This window comes from Podarcis filfolensis, assembly GCF_964270895.1.
Source record: "Podarcis filfolensis genome assembly, chromosome: 2".
Classification (NCBI taxonomy): domain Eukaryota; kingdom Metazoa; phylum Chordata; class Lepidosauria; order Squamata; family Lacertidae; genus Podarcis; species Podarcis filfolensis.
Window position 1 is genome coordinate 8,484,869 of NC_139605.1, and position 17,267 is coordinate 8,502,135.

General features: G+C 46.6%; 3 protein-coding genes across 19 annotated transcripts in view; 1 reads left to right on the forward strand and 2 right to left on the reverse strand.

Annotated features, from left to right (window-relative positions):
* The window catches only part of LOC310756437 (uncharacterized protein), a 31,888-nt gene extending 15,945 nt beyond the window's left edge, over positions 1-15,943 (forward strand). For 3 of the 13 annotated variants that reach the window (XM_083600512.1, XM_083600506.1, XM_083600511.1), the window contains exons 5-12: positions 401-831; positions 3,334-3,442; positions 4,501-4,611; positions 6,926-7,048; positions 8,635-10,818; positions 12,056-12,117; positions 13,390-13,468; positions 14,743-15,943. In XM_083600512.1, the coding sequence (XP_083456638.1) occupies positions 401-831; positions 3,334-3,442; positions 4,501-4,611; positions 6,926-7,048; positions 8,635-10,818; positions 12,056-12,117; positions 13,390-13,434 (3,065 nt within the window). In that variant the 3' untranslated portion in view covers positions 13,435-13,468; positions 14,743-15,943. The remainder of the gene's footprint in view (positions 1-400; positions 832-3,333; positions 3,443-4,500; positions 4,612-6,925; positions 7,049-8,634; positions 10,819-12,055; positions 12,118-13,389; positions 13,469-14,742) is intronic. The other 10 variants (XM_083600513.1, XM_083600514.1, XM_083600518.1 and 7 more) reach the window with 7 other exon arrangements.
* LOC310756746 (uncharacterized protein) overlaps positions 1-17,267 on the reverse strand; it is a 1,375,527-nt gene that overhangs the window by 811,449 nt on the left and 546,811 nt on the right. The window lies entirely within an intron of this gene.
* The window catches only part of LOC310757092 (zinc finger and SCAN domain-containing protein 31-like), a gene marked incomplete at its 5' end in the record, with an annotated part of 210,941 nt that overhangs the window by 169,239 nt on the left and 24,435 nt on the right, over positions 1-17,267 (reverse strand). The window contains one exon of one of the 5 annotated variants that reach the window (XR_014545040.1): positions 1,709-1,777. The exons of the other annotated variants lie outside the window; for them this stretch is intronic. Of the gene's footprint in view, positions 1-1,708; positions 1,778-17,267 lie in introns of those variants that run through there. 5 annotated transcript variants of the gene reach the window in all.

Sequence of the window (17,267 nt, forward strand, 5' to 3'; positions counted from 1 at the left end):
TAGCGGAGTCTGTAACCTGAAGCGTACGTAACCTGAAGTGTATGTAACTCAAAGTACCACTGTAAGGTAACTTAAACAGAAAACTATTTTTAGAAAGATTTTTCCTCCAAAAGCATTTTATTTTAAAATTCCGATTTAAAAAATAAATAAATCAAATATTTTTGATTTAAAAAAATATTGATTTTTACCCACCCTGCCTGAAATCTTTGACAGCTGCTGCCAGTCAGTGTAGACAGTATAGAACTATATAGGCCAATGGTTTGGGGCCTTGTCCTTTGTGTCGTGGATGGTCATGACAGAGGAATGAATGGATGGATAATGTGTGGCTTTTGCTCTAGTATGGAAAACTGTCCTCACGATCAATTTTTATGTGGCATGCCCTCCCCCCTTTCCCCTCCAGCCTCTTCCGCCTTGGATCTCCGGGTGGCGTCGATCCGTGAGAAAAGCAGCACCGCAGACTCGGAGGCGAGGAAGAGCCCTCGGCTCCTCCAGGCGAGGATCAGGAGAGAATGCAGGGAGAGGTCGGGGCCAAACGTCCCGGAGGAGCCCATCGACAACTCGGACGCCCAGCGCCAGCACTTCCGCCAGTTCCGCTACGAGGAGGTCAAAGGGCCCCGGGAGCTTTGCAACCGGCTCTGGGACCTCTGCCACCAGTGGCTGAAGCCCGGGAAGCACACCAAACTGCAGATGCTGGAGCTGGTGATCCTGGAGCAGTTCCTGGCCATCCTGCCCCGGGAGATGCAGGACTACGTCAAGGAAGAGGGACCCACGGACTGTGACCACGCCGTGACGCTGGCAGAGGATTTCCTACAGAGTCAGCAAGAGGCAGAGGTGAGCCTCTTTTAGTCCAACTGGTGATTCCAGTGGGCTTTGCTCAGATCCTCTGGTCTGGCAATTCTGGTCCCCGGTTGAGCCGTCAATGTGGCAGTTCCTCCTCGCCCCATATCATTTTTATCAAGTCTCCAAAAATATTTCAACGTGTTTCTCAATGTATACATTTTTTTTAACATGCAGAGTTTCTTCTTCACTTCCCACCTCTCCTTTCCTGATTTTTTCCCCTTATTCTCCTTTTTATGAGCTGTTTATAACACATATACAGTGGTACCTCGGGTTAAGTACTTAATTCGTTCCGGAGCTTCGTTCTTAACCTGAAACTGTTCTTAACCTGAAGCACCACTTCGGCTAATGGGGCCTCCTACTGCTGCCGCGCCGCCGGAGCATGATTTCTGTTCTCATCCTGAAGCAAAGTTCTTAACCCAAGGTACTATTTCTGGGTTAGCGGAGTCTATAACCTGAAGTGTATGTAACCCGAGGTACCACTGTATTTTTATTGTCTAAACCCCACTACCATTAAATGTTTCCACTGCTTATGCTTCAAATCCTGCCAGCAACTTCATATATGGGTGATAATTTGATAGATTGTCCATCAGTGGTCAGGGACGTGGGTGGCGCTGTGGGTTAAACCACAGAGCCTAGGACTTGCCGATCAGAAGGTTGGCGGTTCAAATCCCCACGACGGGGTGAGCTCCCGTTGCTCGGTCCCTGCTCCTGCCCACCTAGCAGTTCAAATTCACGTGAAAGTGCAAGTAGATAAATAGGTACCGCTCCGGCGGGAAGGTAAACGCCGTTTCCATGCGCTGCCCTGGTTCGCCAGAAGCGGCTTAGTCATGCTGGCCACATGACCCGGAAGCTGTACGCCAGCTCCCTCGGCCAGTAAAGCAAGATGAGCGCCGCAACCCCAGAGTCGGCCACGACTGGACCTAACAGTCAGGGGTCCCTTTACCTTTACCATCAGTGGTCTCCATTCTTCCTTAAATACTTCTCTCCTCTTAATTTGGCATTTACCTTTGCCATTTCTTCAGTGTGGCAGTTCCTACCCTGAGGAACTTCCCGCCACTAGAGGCTAAGCAGGAATCACCCCTACTTACGTCAGCAACTGGCCCTGATGGCTGTGCTGTATCTCCACAGTTAAGAGGCAGTAAAGCATTTGAGGGCCAGTTGTTGTTGTTGTTGTTATTGTTGTTGTTTGTTGTTAACTCCAAGGAAGGAGAGTCCCCAACCTCCTGAGGGAGACTATTCCCCTGGCAAACAGCTCTTATGTTCAGAAAGCTTTTCCTGATATTTAGTCAGAATCTCTTTTCTTGTAACTGGAAGCCATTGGTTCTAACCTTACCCTCCAGAGCAGGACCAAAAAATATATATAAAAAATAGCTTGTTCCCTCTTCCATGTGACAGCCTTTGAGATATGGCTACTCTATCTCCTCTCAGTCTCCTCTTTTCCATGCTGAATTTACCCAGCTCTGAGTGGCCTAAGCCCTGTTGAAATCAATGGCCCTAACTTAGTCACATTCATTACCGTATTTTTCGCTCTATAGGATGCACTTTTCCCCCTCCATTTTTGGGGAAATGTGTGTGCGTCCTATAGGGCGAATGCAGGCTTTTGCTGAAGCCTGCAGAGTGAGAGGGGAGAGCCCCAGTGCCAGCCCCACAAGGTCGGGGGACAGAGGGAGGCGGAACGCCGCCATCTGTCTGTCTCCAGAAGTGGTTTGGAGGCTGACGGCGGGGAGACCCCGCCGCCAGCCCCGCAAGCTCCGGGGACAGTGGGGAGGCGCAGCGCGTCTCCCTGCTGTCCCCGGACCTGATCTGAAGGTGGGCGGCGGGGAGAAGAGCGCTTCTCCCCGCTGCCTGCCCCGCAAGCTCCGGGGACAGTGGGGAGGCGCAGCGCGTCTCCCCGCTGTCCCCGGACCTGATCTGAAGGTGGGCGGCGGGGAGAAGAGCGCTTCTCCCCGCTGCCTGCCCCACAAGCTCCGGGGACAGTGGGGAGGCGCAGCGCGTCTCCCCGCTGTCCCCGGACCTGATCTGAAGGTGGGCGGCGGGGAGAAGAGCGCTTCTCCCCGCTGCCTGCCCCACAAGCTCCGGGGACAGTGGGGAGGCGCAGCGCGTCTCCCCGCTGTCCCCGGACCTGGTCTGAAGGCGGGCTGCGGGGAGAAGAGCACTTCTCCCCGCTGCCGGCACCACAAGCGCCTGGGGGGGAAATAAAAATTTTTTCCTTTATTTCCCCCCAAAAAAACTTGATGCGTCCTATGGGCCGGTGCATCCTATGGGGCGAAAAATACGGTAACTTCAGTGGGTCTACACTGAGTAGGGCTAGCATTGGAGACAACCCTGATTGGAGCTGCCCTCTCATACCTCCCTCCTTGATCTCAGGGTCATGGGTTTGAATCCTGCATTGGGCGAAAGATTCCTCGGGGTCATCTATGACTCTATGATCCATTTGCGCTCTCTCTCTCTCTCTCTCTCTCTCTCTCTCTCTCTCTCTCTGCCCTGTTTCAGGAGGGAGTGACTGATTTGTCCAAAGCAAAGAAGACTCCCTCGCAGGCTCGGCGTACGGCACAAGCCAGAAGAATTGTCAAGAAGGAGGAAGGGGATGCTGCCACACTGGGTAAGAGTTTCTTGTGTCTCTGTCATGGCAGTATACAGGTCCTGGGACAAGATAAACCCCTGGCTCTTCTTGCACCAGGCCGAAACTTTTGAGAACTTGCTTTCGCAATCTGCGAGTCCTCTGAGGGAAGCGCGTGTCTCCACCCTCCCTTGATTGACACGCTCCCATATGCAGACGGCATTTGAGATGTCTTAATTATTATTATTAATTTATTATTTATACCCCGCCCATCTGGCTGAGTTTCCCCAGCCACTCTGGGCGGCTCCCAATCGAGGGTTAAAAACAATACAGCATTAAATGCTCAGTTGGCAGGCGCAAAGAGTTCCTGCCTTTCAATAATAATAATAATAATAATAATAATAATAATAATAATAATAATTTAATTTTTATTTATACCTTGCCCTCCCCAGCCAAGACTGGGCTCAGGGCGGCTAACACCAGGTATAAAAAACAATTGATTGAAATACAACTTAAAAACAAGACTAAAATACAACATTAAAATGCAGCCTCATTTCAGTAGAAAGGCAAATCAAAAACTTTTTGGGGGTTGAAAATGCCAAGTCTTCACCAAGGCATAATAATAATAATAATATAATGGAGGACCACAGTTTATTTTAAAAAAAACTATCTATCTATAAATCTATCCATCTCTTTAGAACAATAAAAATATAATTTTAATTTGTATTTATAGCTTGCTTTTCATCAAATGGTCTCAGATGAGTTACAGAAATACAGCAATCAAAATAACTACAATATATAATTGGAATACTTGCCTTTGACTTCCAGGTGTCTCTCGATAGCCTATGTAGTTGTTTATAATTTTCTCGAGTAGCTATTCGCCTTAGCGGTTGTTCTGTTAGGGTTGCCATATGTCCAGAATAATAATAATTATTACTATCATTGTCGTTCTTTTATTATTTGTACCCTGCCCAACATATATAAAAAGCATAATAAAACATCACAAGTTAAACTGTCTGCTTTCTTCCTTTCTGGGAGAGGGACAGGCTTGTTCATTCTAGAATTAATTCCATTTATTTCCCTCTCTCTCTCTCCTCTAGAAGACGTGACTGTGAGCGACAGCCGGGCAGAGGGCATTTCAGAGGAGGTCCTTGTGCCCGAAGAAGTCGTATCTCAGGAGGAAGTCTCCACTGTGGTTGAGGCTGCTGAAAGTGGGTCCCCATTATGGATATTCGGGGTAGTTCCAGGGGGTCCCTGCATCGCCAGCCACGCCTCTGTTGGGGACAGTGTTGTATAGTGGTTAGAGCAGAGGGGAGGGGGCAGCCTTTCTCAACCTGTGGGTCCCCAGATGTTGCTGAACTACAACTCCCATCACCCCTAGCTAGCAAGGCCAGAGCTCAGGGATGATGGGAGTTGTAGTCCAACAACATCTGGGGACCCACAGGTTGAGAACCTCTGGGGGGGGAACCTGTGGACTCCAACTCCCATCATGCCCGGTTGCTGTCCATACATGCAGGGGCTGATGCGATTTGTAGTCTGGGCGACTTTTTCTGGGGGGCCAGTGGTTTTCTGTCCGCCTGGCCTACCCCACAGGTTGCAGGGGAAAAACAAATGTGTTTGATTTGAGTTTGCTGGAAGGAAGCTGAGCTAAAAATGTCGCCATAATGTAAAAACAGGTGGCCGTTTACCTGAGAGTAAGCCTCATTAAACTCAGTGGGGCTTACATCTGAGGAGACATATATATAGGTTTCCGCAGCTGGTGAACAAATTTCCCTGCGTCAAGGCATAGAAGGCTTGGATACAGTGTTCATATATATTATTATTTTTAAAAAAAGAAATCCTGTGACAGGATTATTTGGGGGATGGGATTCGCAATGTCATTAGGCCTAAAAAATAAGACACTTTTCTGCTCGAAGCCTATTAGGATTCAGAAAAGGACTGGGCAAAAAGCTCTTAAGTCATTGTGGTTTTATTGCTGCGAAACACGTATACACACAGTGATAAAGTGGTGTAGAAATGATTGTATAAATAAATAAAATTAACAAGCCGGCCTTGGGTTGGAATTTGGCTTCCTTTTGCCTCCTCCCTTTATTTAACAAAATTAATATATCGCTTAAGCAGCTGCACCTCAAAGCGGTTTACACGAAACATAAAATGTGTGTCAAAATTGCCGGTAAAACCAGATGTTGAAAAACGAGCTAGCCTCAAAAATTTTAAAATATTGTTTAAATATATAGGGTTGTAGCCAACTAAATTTTACACTGAGTAGATCCGTTTATAGCAACTAATTTTAGTCATTAACTTCATTGGGTCTGCTTTTGAGTAGGACTAGTTTTGGATGCCATCTTTTTGTATACTTTCTCTGACCCATAAGATCAGACCCTATTATTTCAGATTTCCTGTTTTTATTTGTTCCTGATTTGTAATGCTATTTACCTGTTTTTTGTTTGGTTTTGTGTACTGCTTAGGGCTTTTTTTTTTTTTAAGTGGTTTCAAAAAGCTTTTAAATAAAACAGTAAATAAATAACTTTGAGTAACGAATGAGGGGCATAGCTTGTGGGCCGACAAAACCAAGCGTAACTCTTCTGGGCACGAGGGAACATGTTATAGTTATGTAAAAGTCGAAAAGTCGAAAACGAGCAGCCGATAGGAAATAAAAAGGAAGAAAATTGGAAAAAAATCAAGGCTAAAATGATGAAATATTTTTTCGAAATGTAATTTGGAAATGTACGTAATATTGAGCAGCTCATAAGGATGGGAAAGGAAACATCAAGATGGTGGGATGGGATGGGAAGTCACTTTTAAATTTGTATTAAATTTGTATTAATTTGATGCTAAATTCATTAAACATTTTAAAAAGCAATAAAAAATATTTTGGGGGGGAGGGAGGGAGAGAACAAAGGGCACATCACATGATCAATAGTTCCTTGAAAATTCCCCCTTAGCAAGATTGCAGCAGCGCTTGTAACATAGCAAGTATTATGGAGACAATGGAATTATATAAAGCATAAGATTATTCAAAAAGATGCAGTAGAAAAGGTTTAATAATAGGACCCATAGGGGGAGGTGGGAAGTCCAGAGATTTGGAGGAATCTGTAAATGTGGGTGTGTATGGTTGTATTGCTATAATTTTATACTTCTAAAACCAAATAAAAAAATTATTTAAAAATAAAATAAAATCCCCCTTTCAAAATGCCACCCCTTCAAAATACCACTGCCAGCTCCCCAGATTCCCTGGGCAAGGTGAACAAATGCATGCTCTCTTGAAAGCAATAATTTATTAGCATGCTTCCCTGTTCAGACAGCCTCCACAGCAGCGCATGTGGTTAGAGATTGAAAGCAGGCCCTGGTTCAGATCCCAACTCACTGGTGACTAGAGTTTGCCAAGTAACTTTGGGACAGCGACTATTTCTTGGTGTCCCCTTGAGTTCCTTGGGAGAGGAGAGGGGGAAGTTGATGTATAACTTCAAGCCGCAACTAAACCGAGGCTCCGTTTCTCTCGTGTATCTTTGGGGTTTTTTTTAGCAGGCACCGTGATGGGGAGCCAAGGCGAGGAGGCGAAGCCCTGCAAAGAATTGCCAGGCGGAGGCGAGGACAAAGACGGGGAAGAGAACAGAGCGACGGAGAAAGGGACTCAGACAGTGGCAGGTAGTTGAATAGAAATGAGTGGCAGTAGCCAAGGTTGGTTCTTGGGCTTGCTGCCCGTGGTTTGAGGGGAAACGATAGGCCAAACCATGACTTAGCTCCTGGCAACGCAGCAACCGGAGGACTGGAGGAGGAGCAAAGAGTCCTACTTTCCCCGTGCTGCGCATTCCCCTTTTAAGTCATAGTTAAGCTTAACTATGGCTTAGTGCAGGTGTGGAGAACCTTTTGGCGTTCTAGATATTGCTGAACCACTGTTCCCACCTGCATGGTCAATGGAACACCTTATTTATTTTGTCAAACTTCAGTGCATTTTGGGAAATGGAAGAGGGGACTTATTCTTTGAGGGGCCCCCTGCTTTGAAGACCTACATTGGATCCCAGTACGTTTCCGAGCACAATTCAAAGTGTTGGTGCTGATCTTAAAAGACCTAAACGGCCTTGGCTCAGTTTGCCCAAAGGAGCGTCTCCATGCCTATCTCTCAGCCCAGACACTGAGGACCAGCTCCGAGGGCCTTCTGGTGGTTCTCTCACTGCGAGGTTACATGGAACCAGGCAGAGGGCCTTCTTGGTAGTGGCGCCCGCCCTGTGGAACGCCCTCCCATCAGATGTCAAGGAAATGAACAACTCTTTGACTTTTAGAAGACATCTGAAGGCAGCCCTGTTTAGGGAAGTTTTTAATGTTTGATGTTTTATAGTGTTTTTTAATATTCTGTTGGGAGCTGCCCAGAGCGGCTGGGGAAACCCATCCAGATGGGCGGGGTATAAATAATAAATTATTATTGTTAAAATTATTATTATCGTATTTTTCGCACCATAGGACGCACCGGACAATAGGACGCACCTTGTTTTAGAGGGGGGAGAACAAGAAAAAAAAATTCTCCCCTTCTCTGCCCAGTGCCCCTTCAGCGAAGCGGCAGGAGGCGCTGCGCAGAGAGGGGGAGAATTTTCCCCCTCTTGTTTTCCCGCTCTAAAACAAGGTCCGTTCAAGGTGCGTTCAGGCGACTACCTTGGAAGCCTGGAGAGCGAGAGGGGTCGGTGCGCACTGACCCCTCTCGCTCTCCAGGCTTCAGGTTCCTTTCGACCTGCTCTTTGGGGCTGGCGGGGGGAAGCCCACCACCAGACCCAAAGAGCAGGTCAGGGAGCAGCGGAGAGGCGGCTGCCATAGCCGCACGTCACCTCTCCAGCCGGGAAAGGGTCGCGGGGGGCTTCTTTAGCCCCGCGCGCACTCTCCCGGTTGGAGAGGTGACACGTGGCTATAGAGGCTCCTGCCATAGCCGCGCGTCACCTCTCCACCCGGGAGAGGGTTGCGGGGCTATGGCGTCTTCGCTCCATAGGACGCACACACATTTCCCCTTCATTTTTGAAGGGGAAAAAGTGCATCCTATAGAGCGAAAAATACGGTATTTATTGCCATGTTGTTATCGATGGGAACATGTGCTTGTCATTCTTATTTCTCGTAATTGTAGCAAATGGTTTGCAAACACTTACTTAATGTAGGTTTTAGAAAACATTGGGCCCGGGATTTCAGTGTTTTTCATTTAGCTTGTGTGATTACATCCCATCTTCTTGTAATTCTTTCATTTGATCCAGCAGGAAGCAACCAAGCACAGAAGAACGAAGATGAAAGCTGTCAGGCAGAAGGACCTGGGCAGGCAGGCAGTGGTGCGACGTCACTGGAAGACTGTGAATGTGATGGTTTGCAGGGTCTGAACCTCACTGTTCATGAGAGGTCTCATATGGCGGAGAAGCCTTTTGGCTGCTCCAAGTGTGGGAAAAGCTTCAGCCGCAAATCGCTCCTTCTCGAACACCGAAGATCTCACCCAGGAGACACGCGATACGGATGTTCCGTTTGTGAAAAAAGGTTCAACAAGCGAGCACGCCTCATCGCACACGAGAGATCTCATACAGGAGACAAACCCTATCAGTGCTCCGACTGTGGGAAGTCCTTCGGTCAGGAAGCATCCCTTGCTACGCACCAGAGGACCCATACTGGGGAGAAACCGTACGAATGCCTCGAGTGTGGGAAAAGTTACCCGTGGAAAACATCCCTTGCCGTACATCAGAAAATCCATGCGGGAGAGACCTACACCTGCCCCGTCTGTGAGAAAAGCTTCAACCAGAAATCGTTGCTTAGGATACACAAGAGAATCCACACGGCCGAGAAGCTGTACAAGTGCTCAGATTGCGACCAGAGCTTCACCCTTGAGAAATACCTGAATGCGCACAGGGTGAGGGCTCACACCCGAGAGAGGCCGCACGCCTGTGCCCATTGCGACAAAACCTTCATCTTCAAATATTCCCTCATCGAACATCAGAGAATGCACACAGACGAGAGGCCCTTCAAATGCTCAGACTGCGGCAAGCGCTACAACGGGAAAGCGGCTCTCGTCGTACACCAGAATACCCACGCGGGAGAGAAACCCTATCTTTGCCAAGACTGTGGTAAGAGCTTCAAAACCAAATGTGCCTTGACCGGACACGAGAAGCGCCACAGAGGAGAGAAGCCCCACAAATGCTCGCACTGCGACAAAAGCTTCTACTGGAAGCATCGCCTTATTTTACACGAGAGAATCCACACAGGAGAAAGGCCGTACCAGTGTCCCGAGTGCGGGAAGAGCTTCCGGTACAGAAACAACTTGACGAAGCACAAGAGGAACACGCACGAGACGATTCGCACAGGGGACAGGACCTACCAGTGCTCGATCTGCGGCAAAAGCTTCCGATGGCGGCGGAGTTTCATTTTGCACGAGAGAGCCCACACGGGGGAGAAGCCCTACAAGTGCCCCGAATGCGGGAAGAGCTTCATGAGCAGAGTGTCCCTCATAGTTCACAAGAGGATCCACACAGGGGAGAGGCCTTACCAGTGCCCCGAGTGTGGGAAGAAGTTCATTAAAAAGCAGGCCCTTAGTAAACACAAGACAGTCCACACAGGGGAGAGGAGATACCTGTGTACCGTATGTGGACGGAGGTTCTCTAACAAAGGCAACCTGATCAGGCACATGAAAATCCACACCGGCGAGAAACCGTACGTCTGCCCCATATGTGGGAAAAGTTTCATTCAGAAGGTGTGTCTGATTGAACATGAGCCGACCCACAGCAAAGAGAAGCCCTACGTCTGCACGGAGTGCGGGAAAAGGTTCAAGCGGAAAAGGGGGTTCTTGTTGCATGTGAGAATGCACAGAGGAGAGGTGCCCCGCGAAAGCCCCAAGAAAAGCCTCAACGGTGGGGAAGCTGTCAGTGTGAGCCCCAAGCCCCCCGCCAAAGAGAAGTCCCACCCCTGTTTGGACTGCGGGAAGAGCTTCCACTCCGAATGCCACCTTATTATGCACCAGAGGACGCACACGGGAGAGAAGCCGTACCAGTGCACCGAGTGCGGGAAGCGCTTCAGCCAGCAGTCGTCCCTCAACACGCATCAGAGAGTCCACACGGGGGAGAAGCCGTCGCTCTGCACCGAGTGCGGGAAGCGCTTCCACAACAAGAGCAACCTGGCGCGGCACCAGCGGATCCACACGGGGGAGAAGCCCTTTGCCTGCCCCGAGTGCGGGAAAACCTTCAACCAGAAAGCCTCCCTGGAGGCGCACAAGGCCACCCACAGCAAAGAGAGCCCCTTCTCGTGCGCCGACTGCGGGAAGAGGTTCAAGCTGAAGGTCTCCCTCCTCGTGCACCAGAGGACGCACACCGGGGAGAAACCCTACGAGTGCCTGCAGTGCGGGAAAAGGTATATCAGGTGCTCACAGCTGAGGAGGCACGAAAGGACACACATCATGCAGACAGGTGAGAAGGGGCAGGAGGAGCTGGTTGCCGCAATTGTCGTTGTTAATTAAATTTGCATACTGCCCTTCACCCGTAGATCTCAGGGCAGTTCACAAAATTACAATATGAAAAACACAAAACAAATAATACAGTGATACCTCGGGTTAAGTATTTAATTCGTTCTGGAGGTCCGTTCTTAACCTGAAACTGTTCTTAACCTGAAGCACCACTTTAGCTAACGGGGCCTACTGCTGCCGCCGCCACGCAATTTCTGTTCTCATCCTGAAGCAAAGTTCTTAACCCGAGGTATTTCTGGGGTTAGCAGAGTCTGTAACCTGAAGCGTCTGTAACCCGAAGCATCTGTAACCCAAGGTACCACTGTAAAAATAGGAACAAAAACAAACCAATAACCTCCCCCCCCCCTTTCACAATGTATTTTTAAAAGGGCATCGGATGTCAGTCAGCCAAAGGCCTGGTTGAAGAGCTAACATTTTCGCAAATAAGCTGTCATAGTATCATAGAATCGTAGAATTGCAATGCAGAAATCAATAAAAGTGGAGGTAGAGTATTGGGCTAGGAGCTATGAGACCAGAATTCAAATACTGCTTTGGCCCCAAAGCTCACTGTGTGACCTTGGGCCAGTCATTGTCTGTTATCCTAACCTACCTCACAGGGTTGTTCTGAAGTGGGGGTGGAGAACCTTCTATGCCAGTTTCATCTCCTTGGAGAAAATGGTGGGAGGACGCTTGTTTATTATTTTCATTTCATAGCATTTATATATTGCTTGATAACGAAGAATCTCAAAGTGGTGGTTATTGTTGTTGTCAGTAATGCCAATAATAAAAATAATAATATTAAAGAAATAAACCCGTAACAATAATATGAAATGAATCAACCTGAACACACTGGATAGGTGAAATGTCTGACTGAAGAAGCTGGTCTCTCTTTCCCTCTTCACTGTTTTTGTCATGGCCTCATGGACCACCTGAAATCCCTGCAGTGGGAAGTGGAGGCTGGACTGTTCACCCCGATTCAGGGATTCTCAGTCTCTGTTTACTCCATCCTGTACTTCTGCCTTGATCAGCCTTTTTCTACCTGTGTTGTTGAACTACAACTCCCATCAACCCTAGCTAGCAAGGCCAGAGCTCAGGGATGATGGGAGTTGTAGTCCAACAACATCTGGGGACCCACAGGTTGAGAAAGGCTGGCCCTAGATGATCGTGTTTTAACACAAGCCAAACCTCTTTTTCCATTTCAGAGTTGGTTGCTGAACCTGTTGAAGTTACAGAATTTCCTGTAGAAGCAATAAGCACTGCTGTGGTAAGAAATGAATTGTTGTTTTTTAGGTCGCTAGAGCAGGGTTTCCCAAACTTGGGTCTCCAGCTGTTTTTGGACTACAACTCCCATCATCCCTAGCTGGCAGGACCAGTGGTCAGGAATGAAGGGAAATGTAGTCCAAAAACAGCTGTAAACCCAAGTTTGGGAAACCCTGCGCTAGAGAAACTTTAAATATGCTGTCTTCTTTCTCTCTATGGTGAAGTCCCACCAAGCTTTGCAACATGATACACTTCCTCTGCCAGCTTCAGCTTGACTGCCATTATTTCTTTGTTTTATTTAATAATAATCTTTTTATTATTTATACCCCACCCACTCTAGGCAGTTTCCGATACATGCGTACCTTGGTTGTCAAATGCCTTGGTACTCTGACAGTTTGGCTCCCAAACACCGCAAACCTGGAAGTGAGTGTTCCGGTTTGCAAATGTTTTTTGGAAACTGAACATCCGACACGGCTTCCGATTGGCTGCAGGAAGCTCCTTGGTTTTTGAACGGTTTTGGAGTCAAACAAACTTCCGGAACGGATTAAGTTTGACAACCAAGGTACCACTGTACATATAAAAATACATATAGTGAAATCAGTGTACAAAAACTTTACAGGTGTTGTTTATTACAAGGAACTAGAGCACAGATAACATTTACTTTTCATTTTGAAGTAAAACCCACACTACCAGCTACTCTCCAGTGTAAACACACCACTGATTTGACCATAAGGTGTGCATCTCCCTGAAAAAGAGTAAATGAAAAACACAAAAAAATGGCCTACAGTATGAAGACATGACACAAAAGGAAAAAGCGATGGGGTGGGAGGAAGAAACCACAAACTCAAGCACCAATTCTCAGAGGTTGCAGTTTATTATCGGGAACAATTTTGGGTCCCACCTGGTAGTTAATTGTAATTGTAATGCTACAAGGGGCATTTAGTGCTGCAGTCCTATGTATCTATCTTTGGAGCAAATCCCATAGATATCATTGGGACTTGCTTCTGAGTAGACATATATTGGTTCACAGGGAAGTTCATGCCTGCATTGTGCTCTCTCGGACATAAAAAATCTCTTTCCTGGCATCTTGCCACTTGTCCCACCCCGTGTGAGGAAAGCTGTTTTCACAGTGCAGATGTGCACATTTGAGGCGGCAATCTGTTACATAGGCTAGGCCTGCTTGTGTCAAGATGGACGGAATGTAGTTCCATTCTTTGAAAACAGGAAGAGCCTGACTGGGAGATGGTAGCGTTCTTCATTCTCATTTTCATTCCAGATAAGCGTGGATGGTGATTTATTTTTTGTGCAAACTACCGCATAGATTCAGGTTGGCTACACCGGGGAACGGAGGTGAGGTAAGACCACTATCCTATCAAAAGCTACCATCACTCTGTGACTCCAGATCTTCCCTTTTATATAAGTAATACCTGAGATGAAGTTATCTTTTTAAAGATTTGGAACAGTTAGTTATTGTTGAGTAGATAATCCCTAAATATATTCCTGGCTTGTCTGTTACCGATGGGGTATCCATGTGGGTTTAATCAGATTAGTCCAGTGTTCTTCATTCTCGGGTCACTAGATGTTCTTGGACTACAACTCCCATCATGCCCAGCTAGCTTGGCTGTCTGATCTCTTATCCTCCCCCTTGATCTATGAGATCCTCTGATGGGGCTTCCCCAGGGTGCTAAGATTCATTTGGCCTTCACTGGGGACTGAGCTTCCAGTGGGGCAGGTCCTTGCCCTGTGGAACTCCCTTCAGGAACAGGATCAGCAAGAACCAGCCCTCCCTTTTTTTCAAAGGTCTTTTGAAAACTATATTGTTTACACAGGCCTTTGCAGTATAAATTCTGCCTTTTTAACCAATCAATGCTTGTTAAGGTTTTGTTTCTGTTTTTCATGTTTTTTGCTGGGGGGGGGGGTTTAATATGCATTTTACATGGGGCTTGTCCACCTGGGAAGGTAGCGCATCTAGGAGAAGGAAGACTCTGACCCTTAACCTTTACTGCCTTATGGGATATCTTCGGGAGGAGAAAAGGCTAAAGAGTAAACCCTGGTTGGAAAGGGCCTTGTACACCTCCTTCTGGCAACTCCTGCAGCCAAGCTGGTGCCAAACATCTCACTCTGCTTTCCTTTGGCCCACATCAGTGAGGCTGAGATGGGAGACCTTGTCGTCTGGGCAGCCCAGGACCTCCAGACACACTGCCCAGGCCCATGCCCTATGGAGGTCACTTCCGTGCTGCTAACACAGTGGTTTGACTTGACCTCCTGATGCGTTCTCCATTGTCCATCGAGACAGATGGAGGCCAACAGTTTTTATATGTCATCTACCACCTTGATGTATTTTTATGACAGTGCATATTAGAGCATTTTTCCTCAGTCTGGCGTTGACCATGGCTGACAGTAGTCCAGAACATCTGGCATGGGGGACCAGGTTGTCAAAGTCTGCATTAAATTAAATCTAGGCCCCCTTAGGACCGGTGTGGGGACTGATTGGCACTACAGATCTTACAGATCTCTCTCTCCCACCCCCATCCTAACCCTGTGGTGAAGATAAAATATGTATCAGGGAGAACAATCATCTGCGTTTCCCTGAGCTTAGAAGCAAATAAATTTTCACTTTCTTTTTCAGGTTCCTCGATCAAGATTGCCAGCCTGAAAATGAACAAAAAGAAAAAGTTTTTGTTAATTTACGTATTACGTTTTTTGTTATACTGCTCTGTGGCCCAAAGCCCTCTGTGAGTGGTTTATAGTTAAGTGCAGGTTTTTTTAAAAAAGAAAAAGCACCGGAATATATGAAATTGCAATATATAACAGTATATAGATAAATGTCGTTAATAATGTAATTTAAATACATGCACTCTGGAATGAAGTAATTCTTCGGCTGGTTGATCTTAGGCCCTCAGCCTCCACTTCCCTTTGCTGTGACTGCAAGGATAAAATATTGAGGGTGAGGGCAAATCCTCCTCATCTTTTAACGGCCAAGTTGGAAATGTGTCTATGCAAACGTACACCCATTAAATACATGTACGCACATATCTGTGCATGCTTGCCGAAAGACATCAGGTGGATGAACTTGATGAACCTCCTTGTACGAAAGGTCCCTGGATTACGATCCTATCGCTGAGAGAGGTCTCCGTCCCGTGGCAAAATACCCATCGCATATGGCATGGCCTCTTTTTCCTGGCTGCTTGGCTATACCAAGATGATTATCTTTTAGAAACAGTCTTCCTTGCACAGCATGGAGTCAGGAGGAGTGGGGTTGTATTAGTCACTGCTGCTGCCTCTGTCCCATCCTTGCTGCCCCTCTCTTCCTTGTAGACGCTCCTCGCATTGTTTAGATTGGGACCAGGAGGACTTCCTGTTGCAGACATTTGTTCCTCCATGTATTTGGAGAGGGGGCCGCATGGCTCAGGACGAGGATGCAGTGGGATAGGGGTGGGGGCATGGCATGGCTACCCAGAACATTTCTCCTCTCCTTTAGCCGATTCTATTCTAAAAGCCCAAACAAAGCTCTAGTTTAACTGGAATCCCCTGAATCAGTTTACACCAAGCTACTATTTGTTCTTCTGCCTCCTCCTATGGTCATTTCTTAAAAACACAAATCGGTATAGAAATGAAATAATAATAATAATATCCAGTTTGAATGTAACTAGTTCTACTAGCAAATTTACCAGCCCTTGTTCGACTTGTAATTTTTTTTTTTAAAAAAACCACAACCCTGCTTTGTAGTCATGCTCTAGACACCGCTCCAAGTGCTTCTAATTATTTTTGTATATCAGTAAGAGATTATTTTGAATCGCTGACTAAATAAAGCTACGTTACCTGTACAATATCGCTAATATTTCCCGCCCCCCCCCCAGGAGTGGGGGGGGGGAGTTGTCTGTTTCCTTCTATATTTTTGCATATATTTTTGCAGTGTGCTTTCCCTCGCTCACCACTTTCCTCTCTCTCCCCTAGTGAGTGTTAACAGAACGGGTGACATTTTCTAAACCGGGTTCCCATTTTCTAAACTGGTATGGTGTGAGATGTGCCGAATCTGGGATGCTTTATAAAGGGCCAAAGAAGGGCAGAGCGCAGCTGTATTTTGGGCAACAGTGCTTTGAGGAAGCATAGAGTGAAAGATTCACAATGGCCAACCAGATGTCTGTGAGAAACATCAAAACAGGACTCGAGCATAGAAGCACACTCCTTCTCTGTGGTTTCCAGCAACATTATTGTCTCCTTGGAGGCAGACGGTAGCCATCGTGGCTGGTAGCCATTATGTGCCATGCATTTATCTCCTTATCTCATATTTTAAAGCCATCCTAGTGGTGCTGCGTTAGCAAATCCTTCCTTTTAACTGTCCTGAATCTACCCACATTCAGCTTCCTTGGATGTCGCTAGTGTTGTGAGAGAGGGAGAAATCTTTTTATTATATAATAATTTTATTTTAATGATTTTCAATCTATGATTCTCCCATATTTTCCCCCAGCTTTGACTATCTATCTGCCCTGTTGTCCCCTTTTCCCGCACCTCTTTTAATTGATCCTAATTTTCTACTAATATTTTATAAATTTCACTGGTTTCCCCTTTTATAACTGTATTTTCTTCTTTGGAGATGGTATTTAACACATCAGATTAAAACAAATAAACAAGGAATATTCGGTGTTAGGTTGGAGGGGATGCCAGGAAACAGGGAATTCTGTTCACATGTGGTAGAGGTGTAAATCCGTACATTTTTTGGCAGAGTGTTTAAGGAGATAACAGAAATCACTGGGTTAAAGCTGACCAAAAGTGCAGAGGTAGCATCATTATCAATTTACGATGGTGTGGAAGGTTCACAGGCTATGAAGGACTTGCTCACAAATTTATTGACAGCTGCATGAATGATGATCGCTAGGAAGTGGAAGGGGCAAGTGGAATATACAATGGAAGAATGGTATAAAGAGATGTGGGGTATATCTATTAATGATAAATTAACATGTGCCATTAAGGTAAGAGGGAATACGCAGGAGAAATTATTTTGAGGAGATACGGAAGGTGTTTGTAGAATTTGTACTGTTAAAACGGAAAGGGGTCAAACCATCAGAGGTGTTGAAATTTTGGGAGGTTGGATAGTTACAATGGAATGGTCTTGGTGGTAGGGTGCACATTTTTATTCTTACGTATTTATGA